The sequence below is a fragment of the Crinia signifera genome, chromosome 5 (genome assembly GCF_055691185.1).
Source record: "Crinia signifera chromosome 5, ASM5569118v1, whole genome shotgun sequence".
Lineage (NCBI taxonomy): Eukaryota > Metazoa > Chordata > Amphibia > Anura > Myobatrachidae > Crinia > Crinia signifera.
The window spans coordinates 302,778,105-302,792,947 of NC_139221.1; the positions used below are offsets into that span (position 1 = coordinate 302,778,105).

Below are 14,843 nucleotides of genomic sequence, written 5' to 3' on the forward strand. Positions count from 1 at the left end.
CAAGCTGGAGGCTGAGGGGGGGGGGGCATGGCGTGTAGCCGTGGGGCGGGCTTGTTGTGTGGCTGGGCGGCGATGGGGAGTGGCGGGCGAGGAGGGGGCGGATAGCTGTGGAGAGCGGAGGGTTGTGTATTACGGAAGTTGGCATGTTTTGCATTGTGGCTGACAGTGACTATGGGCCTGTCAATCACCCGTGGAAGCCCGCCCACCGTTTGCTAGACTAATTGTGAGTGACGGATCTGGCTAAATATATAAGAGATAAAACATCTCTCAGCCACACCATAATCTCCTGCATACAGATGGAGAAGCTCTCAATGGCAATTCTATCGCCAGCCGACAGAAGGGGGTGCACAAGACGCTTGTGCGCCCCGTTCTGTTGAAAGCCCTCCGCCGGCTCCCCTCAGCTCCCACTCCGTGCCCATCTCCCTGAAGCGGAGACGGACAGTGAAGCCGCTCCCCGCCACCTTGTTGATGGGGACGCGTAAGCATGTGAGATGCTGGCGCATCCCTGTCAGATATAGCTCCTGCCTGCCAGCCTGTGCCAGCTCAGGACATCTGGCAATCCTGCATGCTGGCTGACAGGTGCTCCACCTGTACTTCAGTAATAATCTCCTAAATATTCTATGTAACCGTGCAGGCAAATAAAGTTAAACACCATATATGGATGACGCAGGTATGTAGTGATATGACAATGGTCTAGAACAATCAACAATGCAAACCACATAACTGATTGATGGGCGCTTATTCTAATGGAAAATAGTTCTAAAATACAAAAGTCTTTGGTAAAAGGTATTGCCGGTATTGGTAGTGGCAGGGAAGTATTCATAAGGGTGGGCACGGCATTAGGGTGTGCCTGTGCACCCCTAACTCTCAAAGTGCACACGCCTATGCTAGCGTACAGGCCTGAATCAGTCCCCTTATACAATTTTCGATCCAAATCATATATTTTTTGGTGGGTCGGCCCGGGAATTTATAGTGTGTGCCTATCTTAACCCGAGCTGATGTTTATTTTCCTTATTTGCAAACAATGTACATTCGGAGGAGACCCCAGAGTCCCATCTGTTTTGGATTTTCTGTCTGTATTGGTTTTCTTCTTCTGCGCTGTGCATTTAGATCACACAGCTGTGTCAGACGTAATGACCCGGAGCCAGCTTTGGGGTGACTGTCAGGGCAGTGACAGCGTCGTTATGTGCTGTGACTAACACAGTGTGGTGCGTTAAGTGAGTGTCCAGCCCTGACTGCGCTATAGATTGGTCCATTCCCAGTGATTGCCTCTCACACATGCAGAACTGATCGGGCTAATCGGCAAGAAGAGGAAATTCCCCGGAGCGTTCTGTAGATGGACTCTGCTAGTGTCACCATGTCCCATAGGACACTCCGTGGCGTAATTTTTATTGAATGTCTGTTATAAAAGAAAAATTGCTCATATATATGTAAATGGTTCCATAGATTTTCTTTTCCATACAAATATACAGTATCACAGTGAAATAACTATTATAGAGGTCTGCGGAACATCTTTTAATTTACCACTTAATATGCATTATACTGGACGTATTAAAATACTGTATCACTAATACTGTAGCACTCTCTAACTAACTGCACAGTACGTCCGGCCATAGAGATCATTTATTGAGGACACATCGGCTTGTTCCCCGTTACGCTTTCAGACAGAATTTCAAAGAAACCTTTACATAATTATCCAACTCTCAGAATGAACTGATAAAGTGTTTTATACAGTATTGATTGCAGTATGTATTACTATATGGCATATTTTTATTGAGATTTAAAGCTTTGCACAACATATTAAAAAAAAATCACATTTTTGGGTACTCTTTACCTAGAAGGGACCCACGATTTTAATCGTGGGCATCGTAAGAAAAAAAAAATTGCGTCAGTCGCATCGCATGCGACCAAAAAATCGCATGCGATGCGACCGACGCGATGACCGCGATTTCCCATAGGGAACAATGTTAAATGGCCCAATTGACCCGATTTTCCATAGGGAACAATGTTAAATGGCCCACAGAGGCCAAATAGGCACCCTGAAGTGTGAAAAGGCCCCCCCAATTGTTAACGCCACCCCACGATCAACGTCAACCCGAAGCGTGACGGGCGGCGGTACGCGTCCTACGACCTTTTCATACCCCCACTATCCACGTCGGCGTGGAGTTGAGAATAGAAAGTGTGGCGAGCGCAGCGAGCCACCTAGCCCGAAGCGTGGCGAGCGGACGCGGACACCTGTGAAGCCCGCGAGGGGACGCGTATACCTGTGAAGGTGTCCGCGTCCCCGCTGCACTCGCCACGCTTCGAGCTCGGTGGCTCGCTGCGCTCGCCACACTTTCTATTCTCAACTCCATGCCGACGTGGATAGTGGGTGTATGAAAAGGTCGGAGGACGCGTACCGCCGCCCCGCGCGGGCTCGCTGCGCTCTCCACGCTTCGGGTTGACGTTGATCATGGGGTGGCGTTAACAATTGGGGGGGCCATTTCACACTTCAGGGTGCCTATTTGGCCTCTGTGGGCCATTTAATATTGTTCCCTATGGGAAATCGCGGTCATCGCGTCGGTCACATCGCATGCGATTTTTTTAGTACATGCGAAGCCCGAGATGGGCGCCCTTCTAGGTAAAGAGTACCCATTTTTGTGGCTTTATTGATTTCTGGCTTATAGATTTATTAATTTTTTTAAACGAACAAACTTAAGCATCCACCTACCCCTATGCTCGAAGTACCTACAGAGGGGTTACATATGGATGACACGTTCAGCATACAAACGCCGGCATCCTGAAGGAGGGAATCCCAACATGGATCAGATAAGTATACAGGTCGAGTATCCCGTATCCGAATATCCGTTATCCGAATTATTCCGAAATACGGACATTCCAGAAAGTGAAAAAAAAAAATTTTTTTTGCTAAAAACTCACTGGGGACATTTGTAACAGCATCACTGGGGACATGATATGTAACTGGCACTATATATGTGCAAGACAATGATTGCTTGGCATTCAAATTCAGTGCTGAGATAGTACACACATTTTGTTTCACGTTTTGAAACCTTGTTTTTTGAACAATTAAAATATATTTGTGTGTATTTTATGTGGTAATAAAATATATTTGTGTGTATATTATGTGTTTATACAGCATAAATGGAAGATACTTCAAAATACATCATTGAAATATAAAATTATTCCGAAATACGGAATAATCCGTTATCCAAAATTCTCCTGGTCCCGAGCATTTTGGATAAGGGATACTCAACCTGTACTATTTTTTGTGTCCATCTACAGACACTCATCGTGCGGCCTATTTTCCATATCGACCTAATTACTGTCAACATAAGGTCTATAGAAATGATATGGGAGAAACGGGCGAGCCGCAGCCAAAGTTTGAAGGCCGCAGCCCACTTTTGAGAAAATGGATATAATTCAAAAAATGTTTGGCTGTACCCTCTTCCTAAATTGTTCCTTTACTTTTGGTTACCAATATAGGACTGCCGACATTGTGGGCACAGTCTTCCATCGAAATGACCGCGGATTGCTGATGCAGGCACAGCGAGGTTTTTGCCTATTAGCGGCCTTCAGAAATTTAAATTTGAAAAGTTTTTTTTTTATTACGAAATGACTTTTATGTGTATTGTAGGGGTCTATTTAAAGTCATCCTTAAGGTCCATACGCACTGATTTTGCCCAGCGTGTATGGACCGCGATGATCGCTATCATTGCTGGGAGGAAATGCTCAGTGCATACACACTGTGCGGCTTTCCCCCTGCCCGGCGCTGTTTGTGGGGAGCGGACGGCTTTGCATAGCGCAGCGCTGTGGAAAGCCGTCCACAAAGCCATTCATCTGCTGGTTGGTATTGCCAGCAAATGAACGGCTTTCCACAGCGTGCAGGGCACTGAGCGGCAGCCGGCAATGATGATGCGGGAGCGCGCTGCAGCGCTTACTGCTCATCGCCGGGCCATACACATGGGGTGGCTTTCATGCTGAAAGCTGCGCAGATGAGAAAACTGAGCGGCTTTCACATGAAAGTCGCCAACTATGTATGGGCCATAAATAATGACTGTTCAGTTTGTGTGTGCAGAGCTGGTGAGCATCATGTCCTATCTGGCAGGGCATATGATGGGTGGGCTCCTGAAAGAAGAGGTCATGTGTCAGCCAGTGACCAGTTGTAGAAGAAGCCTAGCCACAGGGGGATTGGTATTCATGTAGATCATTGTCTCTCTACATCACACAAAGGTTAGATGTATTACATAACGCTGTGCTAAAGGACCCACTTCCCTCTTGACTACTGCCCTGGGCGTTCTCCGACCATGTAACGTACATCTGACCTCAATGGTGGCTTTCCATGTTTTTCAAACAGCGGTGGATTTGGATTTTTTTTTTGTGAGACGCTTTACAGTTTAAAGTCATCATAATGACATTTAGGGCAGGCATGGCCCAACTGTGGCCCTCCAGCTGTTGTGAAACTACACATCCCAGCATGCTTTGCCATAGTTTTAGCAACCCCTAATAGCAAAACTGTGGCAAGGCATGATGGGACTTGTAGTTTCACAACAGCTGGAGGGCAATAGTTGGAGACCCAGCTATGCCATTGTTGCCTACCCTCCCGAAATGGCCAAGAGGCTCCTAAAAATCGGGCAACCCCCCCGCATCTCCCCTGCGGCAACAGTAATATCCCGCGATCCATGGCTTTTCAGGGGGGAGGGGGCAGTACTAAAGATGCAAATTGCATCATTTAGCACTACCCCCCTCCCTGAAAACATGCAAATTGCGGGATTTGCAGTGCTGAGGCTGGTGCTTGATGACATCTACATCAGGCCTCGCCCCTCGAAGTGCTCATGACAGTCTCCCCTCTGTGCTCCTCCCGGAGAGGAGATTTTAAAAGTAGGCATCCCTGGGGTATGCAGACACGGGTTGACCGTTTCACACTGCAAAAAAAAAATGTTAAAAGGCAAATTACTGGGTAGAGCTGCTTCAACCGGGTTAATGGGGTGTTACATTAGCAGTAAGAACGGGGTCCGGCGCTGCAGTCCCCGGCATTAAAATGCCTTGTAAAAGCTGTGTTGTTCACATTGGCAATGTGAACATGGCATTAGTTAATTTATCCCTTATGCCCCTTTCAGACCGCACTTTTTACCCGTTATTTTGCAGTTTTTTTACTGTTTTAAAATGGTAATTTGTGCAGTCTGAAAGGTGCAGAGTGAATTTACCGGTTCTATTGAACTGGTATTTCTAAACGGTAATTAAGCAGGGTCCTACCCGTTTCAGACCCGTTTTTTTTTTTTTCATCCACTGTTTTCTATGGGTTAAAACGGTTCAGTGTTGTGAAGGAACAAAAACTGAATTGAAATACTGTTTAAGGACAAAAACTGCACTGAAATACCGTTTAAAGCAGGGGCGTCCAAACTTTTTGCGACGAGGGCCATATTTGGTGAAGTGTAAATGTGTGGGGGCCAACCATTCAGCCTGACATTCTTTGAATCATTAATCACATCAGAATGGTCCCCCACTCTGCTCCCATTCACTCTATGTCCCCCAGCCTGCCCCCATTCACTGTATGTCCCCCATTCACTGTATGTTCCCTACTCTGCACCCATTCACTCTGTCCCCCAGCCTGCCCCCTTCTCTTAATGTCCATCAGTGCCTCCATTCATTGTATGTCCCCAAGCCTGATCCTCCTTCACTGCATGACTCCCATTCACTATGTTCCCTACTCTACCCCCATTCACTGTATGTCCCCCAGCCTGCCCCTGCTCCCCCTTCTCTGAATCGCCATCACTGCCTTCATTCACTGTATGTCCCCCAGCCTGACCCTCCTTCACTGTATGTCCCCCACTCGGCCCCCTCCCTTCTCTGTATGTTTCCCAGCCCCTTGTGTGAGCCAGAGGAAGGAGAGGCAAAGCAGGCACTGCAAGGACAGGAGATGCTTGGGCTCCCGCTGCTGCCCTCCTCCACTCTGCATGTTACGGGAGAAAGCTTCCCCCTTGCTGCCTCCCTCCCCAAACACTGCTGTCACTGTGATTGTGGACTAGGCAGGGGTGGATTTAGGGATGAGGGCGCCCCTAGGCACAACAATAATGTTTACTAAGTAGAACAGTTTATAGGGGCAGTATTTGCATGTCCTATCCATTTACACTCTATTTAAGATGGAATATAGTACAGTACAGTGGATATTTTGCAGTTATTGGTACATTTTGGGCTGACAGTACTATCACAGGCATCCAAGTGCCGCCCCCAAACATGTGCCGCCCCTAGGCACGTGCCTCACGTGCCTAATGGGAAATTCGGCTCTGGGACTAGGGTGATATATACGATTGCAGCAGCAGGGGTAGGACGCCAAACCCATCTAATTGTGGTGGCCGGCACCTCCTCACTGCATCAGACAGCAAGGTAAAGGCGCACTTGCCGGGGCCCCATCTTTAGTGTCCTGTGCTGTGCTTCCCACATCTGATGCTCTGCCCGCTTCCAGCTGGAGGCTGTGGGCCGCTTGAAATGACAGCACGGGCCGCATTTGGCCCCCGGGCCTGACTTTGGACATGCCTGGTTTAAAGACATGCGGTGTGAAAGGGGTTTTAGCTGGCAGACCCGTTTTTAGAAACGTTTTAAAATACCTGGTCAAAGCGAGTTTTGCGGTCTGAAAGCAGCATTAGTGTGTTTACAAACTATGTTCATAATGGTACAACTGATAAATGAAGTATTACTAACTGTGACTTTCTCTTTGTAGTTTTTATTTTATTTTCAGTCGTTTGCTAACAGAATCTATTTCTTTAAGGGTTTATACAGCATTTGATGTAGATAGATGAACCCTAGAACAAAGAGGGAAGGAGGTAGTGCTTGATAAATACTGTGAAATTAATATTTAATTAAACTTTATTAATCGTTTCAAGATTGTCTCATCTTCCAATTTACAATCACTTTGTAAATGTGCTGAGAGTAATCGTTCCAGGCATTCAGACCTGAACCCTGTGTGATTGACAGGTCTGTCACCACACCTATCAGGGAGGGCTAGTTATTCATTGGCTAGTAAGTCAGCGCATAAATTGATTAAATGTTTCAGATTGCTGCCTTTGGCTTGCAGATGTGCCAGCTGGTGACAAAGTGTCTGCGCCACACACATGTTGTGTGACTAATATGATGATTTTTTAAAGTACTCATTATACATTTTTTGTGTGTGTGGCATTTGATTAACAATGGCCTGTTTGGCCGAACAAAGTGTTTAGAATTAACATAATCGCCCAGTGTGTATGGACCTTAATAGACACTTTGCCACTTGCACATCTCAGTGATACTTTCTTTGAAATAAGGCTATTGAGAATATATGGAGTTTTAGTTTAGATAATTTTGGTTTTGCTTACTTTTCTTTTTCTTTTGTGCATTTTGTTTCTGTTTTGATACAACTCCGGCATTTAACAGATACACAGAACACCAGACTGCATACAAGGACTTTCATTGCACACAGTACGATTGTTGTTTTGTATTTTATACACTAGGTGATTCATCGCGCCCTCCGGGCGCTCTTCACACCGTCGTGAGGGGCTTCGCCCCATTAGAAGTAGAAATATATGTGAGTGTGAGATGTAGTGTAATATGGTGAATAATGTGGGTAAAGTTAATTTGAGTGAGAGCATAAATGTTTACAAAAGAAAGTGCATATAATTGCAAAGGGGGTGTAGTGTGTGATAGTGTTATGATGAATTTTTATGTTGTTTAAATGTTACCTAATCTAGATGTAGGAAATATGTATTTGAATAGAAATATTTTATAAGATTTTGAAAAGAGGTTGAACATTGTGATGCTTTTTATTGTAAAAAGTTAGGAAAGTGCTTTGATATAAATAAGATTAGTAAAGTCACATATTGGAGGCAAGGATGTGTGTGTGTGTGTGTGGTTGTGAGTATTGGAGGCAAGGATGTGTGTGTGTGTGTGTTTGTGAGTATTGGAGGCATGCATGGGTATGTGTAGTTGTGAGTATTGGAGGAATGGATGTGTGTGTGTGTACTTGTGAGTATTGGAGGCATGGGTGTGTGTGTAGTTGTGAGTATTGAAAGCATGGATGTGTGTACTTGTAAGTATTGGAGGCATAAATGTGTGTGTGTGCAATGGGTGGTTGTGTGTGTATTACAGGTATGGATGTGTGTGTGTAGTTGCGAGTATTGTCGGCATGGATATGTGTGTGTGTAGTTGTGAGTATTGGAGTCATGGATATGTGTGTGTGTGTAGTTGTGAGTATTGGAGTCATGGATATGTGTGTGTGTGTGTGTGTATTTGTGAGTATTGGAGGCATGGATGGTGTTTGTGTAGTTGTGAGTATTGCAGGTAAGGAGGTGTGTGTGTGTGTGTGGTTGTGAGTATGGTAGGCAAGGATGTGTGTGTGTGTAGTTGTGATGCTGGGATGGTTGGCTGGGTGTGTGTACTTGGATGTTTGTGTGTGGTTGTGAGTATTAGAGCTATGGATGGGTGTGTGTTTGTGTGGGTGTGTTTAGTTGTGAGTATTGGAGGGATGGATGGTTGTGTGTGTGTGTAGTTGTAAGTATTGGAGGCATGGATGTGTGTGTGTGTGTAGTTGTCATGATTGGAATGGAGTGGTGTGTTTGTTTAGTGTGAGTATTGGAGGCATGGGTGTGTGTATGTGTGTAGTTGTCATGATTGGCATGGAGTGGTGTGTTTGTTTTGTGTGAGTATTGGAGGCATGGATGTGTGAGTGTGTGTGTGTAGTTGTAATGATTGGCATGGAGTGGTGTGTTTGTTTTGTGTGAGTATCGGAGGCATGGATGTGTGTGTGTGTGTGTGTAGTTGTCATGATTGGCATGGAGTGGTGTGTTTGTTTTGTGTGAGTATTGGAAGTATGGATGTGTGTGTGTGTTTGAAAATGATGTTGGTGCGTTAGCAAACATAGTAAAGTGTACAGTGGCACACCGTGATGTTTGAAGGGACCTTAAAGTGAAAGCAAAAATTATAATAGATAAAATTAAGTGTGCTTAAGTCCTAAACCCTGCAGCTATGGCCGTGAGAAGCATGGATGGGTGTGTGTGTATGTGTCGTTGTGAGTATAGGAGGCATGGATGGGTGTGTGTGTATGTGTCGTTGTGAGTATAGGAGGCATGGATGTGTGTGTATGTGTCATTGTGAGTATAGGAGGCATGGATGTGTGTGTATGTGTCGTTGTGAGTATAGGAGGCATGGGTGTGTGTGTATGTGTCGTTGTGAGTATAGGAGGCATGGGTGTGTGTGTATGTGTCGTTGTGAGTATAGGAGGCATGGATGGGTGTGTGTGTAGTTGTGAGTATAGGAGGCATGGATGGGTGTGTGTGTAGTTGTGAGTATAGGAGGCATAGATGGGTGTGTGTAGTTGTGAGCATTGGAGGCATGGATGGATGTGTGTGTGTAGTTGTGAGTATTGTAGGCATGGATGTGTGTGTGTGGGTGTGTGTGTGTAGTTGTGAGTATTGAAAGCATGGATGTGAGTGTGTACTTGTGGGTATTGGAGGCATAGATGTGTGTGTGTGTGTGGTATGGCTGGGTGTGTGTATTACAGGCATTGTTTGTGTGTGTGTACTTGAGAGTATTTTAGGGATGGATGTGTTTGAGTATGTGCGTGCGCATCTGTAGTTGTGAGTATTAGAGGCATGTGTGTGTGTGTGTAGTTGTGAGTATTTGCGGCATGGATGGTATTTGTGTAGTTGTGAGTATTGCAGGTAAGGAGGTGTGTGTGTAGTTGTGAGTATGGGAGGCAAGGATGTGTGTGTAGTTGTGAGTATAGGAGGCATGCATGGGTGTGTGTAGTTGTTAGCATTGGAGGAATGGATGTGTGTGTGTGTGTACTTGTGAGTATTGGAGGTGTGGATGGATGGGTGTGTGTGTTTGTGTAGTTGTGAGTATTGAAAGCATGGATGTGTGTACTTGTAAGTATTGGAGGCATAGATGTGTGTGTGTGTGTGTGCAATGGGTGGTTGTGTGTGTATTACAGGCAGGGATGTGTGTGTGTGTGTGTATGTGTGTGTGTGTTGTGAGTATTGGAGGCATGGATATGTGTGTGTGTAGTTGTGAGTATTGGAGTCATGGATATCTGTGTGTGTGTGTGTGTGTGTGTGTGTGTGTGTGTGTATTTGTGAGTATTGGAGGCATGGATGGTGTTTGTGTAGTTGTGAGTATTGCAGGTAAGGAGGTGTGTGTGTGTGGTTGTGAGTATGGGAGGCAAGGATGTGTGTGTGTAGTTGTGAGTATAGGAGGCATGGATGGGTGTGTGTAGTTGTTGGAGGCATGGATGTGTGTGTGTGGTGTTGTGTGTAATAAAACCTAAAATTGAGTGTGTTAAAGTTGTAAAGGCGTTAGCTTGTGACTTGAGATGGAAAGGCACACAATATAGTGTGAGACTAAATGTTGAAGGGAGGAGAGGCGTTGGTGGTTTTGTGGTATGGGCTGTTGTGGGTTATAAGACATAATGAGGTGTGCTAAAGTTGAATGAGGTGTGCTAAAGTCCAAAATGTAGCATGTACCGACCTGAGATGGGAAGGTACACAAAATAGTGTGTTAGAAGAGGTGTTGGTAGTGTAGTGGTATGGGGTCGTTGTGAGTATTGGAGTCATGGATAGGTGTGTGTGTGTATTATGATTGTAGCCATAGCTGTGTGTGTGTGTGTGTGTTTTGTTGTGATTATGGGAAGCATGGATGTGTGTGTGTGTAGTTGTGAGTATTGGTGGCATGGATGGGTGGGTGTGTGTGTGTGTAGTTGTGAGTATTGGATGCTGGAGTGGGTGGGTGTGTGTACTTGGATGTTTGTGTGTGTGTGTGGGTAGTTGTGAGCATGGATTGGTGTGTGTGTGTGTGTGTTTGTGTGTGTATATGTGTGTTTCGTAGTGATTATTGGAGTGATGGATGGTTGTGTGTTTGTAGTTGTGAGTATTGGAGGCATGGATGTGTGTGTATGTGTGTGTGTGTGGTTGTGATGATTGGAGGAATGGAGGGGTGTGTTTGTTTTGTGTATTGGAAGTATGGATGTGTGTCAGTGGGCAAACATACTAACCTGGTGCAATGTGTCCAGGGAGCGAGGCTGGGGGGGGGGGTGCGGCGTGTACGCTCTGCTAGAGGGTGAAGGTGGGCACGGGAGTGGCAGTTGGGGTCGTCAGGCAGCGTCTCCCGGTGTGTAATGTGTCCAGGGAGCAAGGTTGGGGGGGGGGGTGCGGCGTGTAGGCTGTGCTAGAGGGTCAAGGTGGGCACGGGAGTGGCAGCTGGGGGCGTCAGCCAGCGTCTCCCGGTGTGTAATGTGTCCAGGGAGCGTGGCTGGGGGGGGGGGGGGGGTGCAGCGTGTAGGCTCTGCTACAGGGTGAAAGTGGCCACAGGAGTTTCAGCTGGTGTGGCAGGCAGTGTCCTGTGGGGGGTTGTGCGCTGAACGGGGCATACTAACCTGGTCTAATGTGTCCAGGGAGCGAGGCAGGGGGGTGGGGGGTGCGGCGTGTAGGCTCTGCTGGACGGTGACGGTGGGCAGGGGAGTGGCAGCTGGGGTTGGTAGGCAGCGTCTTCTGGGTGTTTGCTGCTGCTCCGTGCGCAGGGGCGTAACTATCATCTTCTGGGCCCCATAGCAAAATCCGGAAAGGGGCCCCCCACCTGTCACTAAAATGCCCCTCGGGGTGGCAGAAGAGAAAAGGATTTAAGAGCCAAAGAGGGTATCGCGGAGAGAGAGAGGGGTGGTTAGGGAGGGAGAGCGTTTAGAATCTAGATGGATGTGAGGCACAGGGGAGAACAGAGGAGAGGAAGAAAGAGAAGAGAGGTTAGATGGAGAGGGAGTGAGAGGTGGGGGTAGAAAGTGCAGCAGAGAAATAGAGTAACAGATAGAACAAAATGGGGGAGAGTGCAGGGGAGAGAGAGATTAGACCAGAGGAGAGAGAGAGTGCAGGATATAAAGAAATATAAAGGACAGGAGGGGGGTTAGACAGAGCAGGAGAGAGAGAGAGAGACAGAAACATGAGAGAGGTTAGACACCCCCCCTCCCCCCCTTGCTCCTTCCAAGTCCCCATCTACGACCTCACCCTTAAAAATAAGTGCTGAAGTTTACCTCCAGCATTGAGGGAAGGTCTCCCTGTCGGCGCCGGGTCTTTCATTCGTCTGGGCAGCAGCATGGGTCCTCCTGCATGATTCTGCCGGGGCTAGTCACTAAATAGTGACATCGAGTCCCGATATGAGGTCAGAGGGGAGGGGGCTGGATCACCACTTCTCCCTCCGTCCCTTCACAGTCAGTCACACACAGTGCCGCTGACAGGGAAGGGTGTCCTGTCCGGGACAGCGCCAGGGGTCCTGGCACTGGCAGCAGCATGGGTCCTGCACGATTAACGCCGGGGCTGGTCACTAAAATAGTGACATTGAGCCCCGGCACCATCATAGGGGAGGGCGGGCTGGATCACGCACTGGCCGCCGCTGACAGGGAAAGGTGTCTGGGACAGCGCCGCTGACACTACCCGTGCGGCATTGCTCAAATAGAATAAATAGGTGCAGGGGGTGCCTGCAGAGCCCTCGGGCCCCCCAAAGGCCCGGGCCCCATAGCAATTGCACCCCCTGCACCCTCCATAGTTCCGCCACTGTCCGTGCGGGTGTGGGGGGTTGTGCGCAGGACTGTGCGTACTGCAGCTGGTGCGAGGTTGGGGGGGCGGGCTTGTTGTGTGGCTGGGCGGCGATGGGGAGTGGCGTGCGAGGAGGGGGCGGATAGGTGTGCAAGCTGGAGGCTGAGGGGGGGGGGGGGCATGGCGTGTAGCCGTGGGGCGGGCTTGTTGTGTGGCTGGGCGGCGATGGGGAGTGGCGGGCGAGGAGGGGGCGGATAGGTGTGCAAGCTGGAGGCTGAGGGGGGGGGGGGCATGGCGTGTAGCCGTGGGGCGGGCTTGTTGTGTGGCTGGGCGGCGATGGGGAGTGGCGGGCGAGGAGGGGGCGGATAGCTGTGGAGAGCGGAGGGTTGTGTATTACGGAAGTTGGCATGTTTTGCATTGTGGCTGACAGTGACTATGGGCCTGTCAATCACCCGTGGAAGCCCGCCCACCGTTTGCTAGACTAATTGTGAGTGACGGATCTGGCTAAATATATAAGAGATGGACCCATGTGAAACTTTGTGTATTCAGTAAAAAGTTTATGAAATTTACATATATTGCATAGAACATTTTTGTAAATCACGCCATTGGCACAAATGTGCTACATACTGTACATCCAAATTTCATAAAGGCAGAGCACAGCACTGTACAAACTTTTTATCTATGATCTTTCATGCATGCAGAAAGATGTTAGACCAATCTTTTGCAATGTGTTTGTATCGTTTCACGTGTATGCACGATGAGCGATTTGGTTTAGCTGGTGACTGGCTCCCACTCCCCTTGTTAAAGATGAATTGTTTAAGTGTAATAGTTTATACAATTGTTCAGCATTTGACACCAAATCGTTTGCCCAGGAGTTCTGAGGAAATCGTTAACGATATTGGATTGTTTGCATAATCTTTCCGTGTGTATGCACCTTAAGTAGCACGATTTAACATCACTAATTAACATTTAGATCAGTGGTGTCAAACTCCTATCCCACCAGCTGTTGTGGAACTACATGTCCCAGCATGCCCTGACACAGTTTTAGCAAGCCATTATATAAAATCTGTGGCAGGGCATGCTGGGACGTGTAGTTCCACAACAGCTGGAGGGCCACTGAGCTAGATTCACATTTCTTTTCTTTGGATGTTTTTTATTATCTATGTATTTTTTGCGTAACTAAATTTTATTTTTTCCTTCAGGTCTTGCTCGTGCCAAGTCAATCCCCAGCCACACTTACTCTAATGAAGTAGTGACGCTCTGGTATAGACCTCCGGATGTACTATTGGGCTCCACGGAGTACTCCACCTGCTTGGACATGTGGTAAGTACAGAACGTCTGCTTGCAGCAATATATCAAATTAGCAACTGATGAATATTCATAAATGTAACATTATATGTAGGGATGCCAATCCCGGGGCATTTTTTCAATCCCGGGATTGGCCTCCCTGATAAAAAAACAACAACAAACACCCCTGTCCCCATCCTGCCCAAACTGCTCACCCTGTACATAAATGAAAGTCAGACTAATCCCAAACCACTATCCCCCCTGCCCTGCACTGCACTTACATGGTGGTGGTGACAAGCAGTAGCAGGACCATTTCCAGCAAGCGGGCGGCTGGAATGAGCTGCACAGTGGGCGGCCAGGTAGGACGAGCTGCACAGCGGGACGGTGGCTGGGACGAGCTGCACAGCAGGCGGCCGGGTAGGATGAGCTGCACAGCGGGACGGTGGCTGGGACGAGCTGCACAGCGGGATGGTGGCTGGGACGAGCTGCACAGCGGGCAGGTGTGTGGCCAGGCGACCTAGTACAGAACAGTGTGCTATAGCGACATGACGGCAGCCAGGCTGTGCAGCATGACGTGATGTCAGGGGTCACGCTGTGCAGCCCGGCTGCCGCCATGATGCCGCTACAGCACACTGTTCCTATCAGCCGCACTGCTGCCTGCCCTATATTTTACTATCGGGCACTAATCCCGCAATCCCGTTATTGGAATCCCGGGATTGAAATCCCACTTTTTTAGGCCAAAATCCCAGGATCCCGCCGATCTCCACATTTATTTGATGGCCACAGTGAGATACAGAGTAGTTCAGCCTAATATTTCACTATTGTCACAATCTTTTACAGGATAATTTATTACAGGCCCTGGTTGGTTGTTATTGATTTTTAGCCATCTTTCAAGTTGTCTGGTACCTACTTACAACCTTACTGCTTCAAGCTGTGGGCCAGATGCACCAAGCTTCAAAAGTGATAAACTGGAGAGTAATAAACAGCCAACCAATCAGCTCCTACCTT

The 14,843-nt window shown here is 47.7% G+C and overlaps 1 protein-coding gene across 3 annotated transcripts in view; it reads left to right on the forward strand.

Moving 5' to 3' along the window:
- CDK14 (cyclin dependent kinase 14) overlaps positions 1 to 14,843 on the forward strand; it is a 505,408-nt gene that overhangs the window by 249,361 nt on the left and 241,204 nt on the right. For all 3 annotated transcript variants that reach the window (XM_083189415.1, XM_083189416.1, XM_083189417.1), the window contains one exon: positions 13,751 to 13,871. In XM_083189415.1, the coding sequence (XP_083045541.1) occupies positions 13,751 to 13,871 (121 nt within the window). The remainder of the gene's footprint in view (positions 1 to 13,750; positions 13,872 to 14,843) is intronic.